The sequence below is a fragment of the Rhinatrema bivittatum genome, chromosome 16 (assembly GCF_901001135.1).
Source record: "Rhinatrema bivittatum chromosome 16, aRhiBiv1.1, whole genome shotgun sequence".
NCBI classification, from domain to species: domain Eukaryota; kingdom Metazoa; phylum Chordata; class Amphibia; order Gymnophiona; family Rhinatrematidae; genus Rhinatrema; species Rhinatrema bivittatum.
Genome location: NC_042630.1, coordinates 69,070,198 through 69,071,310, shown reverse-complemented (window position 1 = coordinate 69,071,310; position 1,113 = coordinate 69,070,198). Strand labels below are relative to the sequence as shown.

General features: G+C 43.7%; 1 protein-coding gene across 1 annotated transcript; it reads right to left on the bottom strand.

Annotated features, from left to right (window-relative positions):
• Positions 1 to 201: 201 nt before the first annotated feature.
• LOC115077814 (olfactory receptor 1F1-like) lies at positions 202 to 858 on the bottom strand. The gene has a single exon (XM_029580100.1). The coding sequence runs from the start codon at positions 808 to 810 to the stop codon at positions 202 to 204; it is 609 nt and encodes a 202-aa protein (XP_029435960.1). The 5' UTR covers positions 811 to 858.
• Positions 859 to 1,113: the final 255 nt, after the last annotated feature.

Sequence of the window (1,113 nt, the reverse complement as noted above, 5' to 3'; positions counted from 1 at the left end):
CCCCAGAGTTAAACTCCAACATAGGATGCATTGCTTCCTCCATTGGCAATATGGAAATAAATTAAATTATATAACAAAATAAATTAACTCCTGAACTGAAATGAATTAAAATAAACCATGCACATCCCTATTAATCATAATTCATTTTAGAAAAAATGACATTTATTTCATAAAGACTTCTTTTACTGTGCATAATCAATCTTATATTATGAGAAATAATCTGTTACATATAAAACTTTTCCTAAATATGATTTTTCTCAAGGCAGTTTTAACATCTTGGTTTCTCAGACTGTAAATAATTGGATTTAACATGGGAATCAGAGCGGTGTACAGGAGGGCAAATAATTTATCTTGGCCTGGTGAATACATTGAGGAAGGTCTCACATAGACAGAGATAATAGTCACATAAAATAGAATAACGACCGTGAGGTGGGAGGAGCAGGTGGAGAAAGCTTTGCATCGCCCCTCAGTAGACTGGATTTTCAGGATGGTGGAGATGATGTAGATATAGGAGGTCAGCGTTAGTAGAAAAGGAATGAATCCAACAACGACTCCATCAGCAAATATTACAATTTCAATGGTGTGAGGATCACTGCAGGAGAGTTTCATCAGTGCAGTAAAGTCACAGAAGAAATGGTTAATCTCATTGCTTTCACAGAAAGAGAACTGAGATATCAGAACAGCCTGGGCTATTACATCCAAGAAGCCAAATGTCCATGAAACAGCTGCCAGCAGGCCACAGACCTTCTTATTCATGATGAGTGCATAATGCAGAGGAATGCAGATTGCCACATAGCGATCATAGGCCATAGCGGTGAGAAGGAAGCATTCTGTACTTACCAAGGCCAAAAAAATGTAAATCTGTACTATACTATACTTATACTATAAGGCCCGTAAAGGCACCCTCACCCCGGCAGACCTCCGCGCCGACCACGAGGCGCTGATCCCGGCCCACCGGCTCCTCCTTCAGCCCTCCTCTGGGCCGACAGCCAATCAGAAGCCCCGCAGCGCCGCCAATCACGGCAGGGCCAGGAGCCCTTTAAACTCACCCGCGGCGACGCTAAAGCCTCCTCCTCGGCGATTTGCGGCGGGACCGGACGTGCGAGGCCTGCG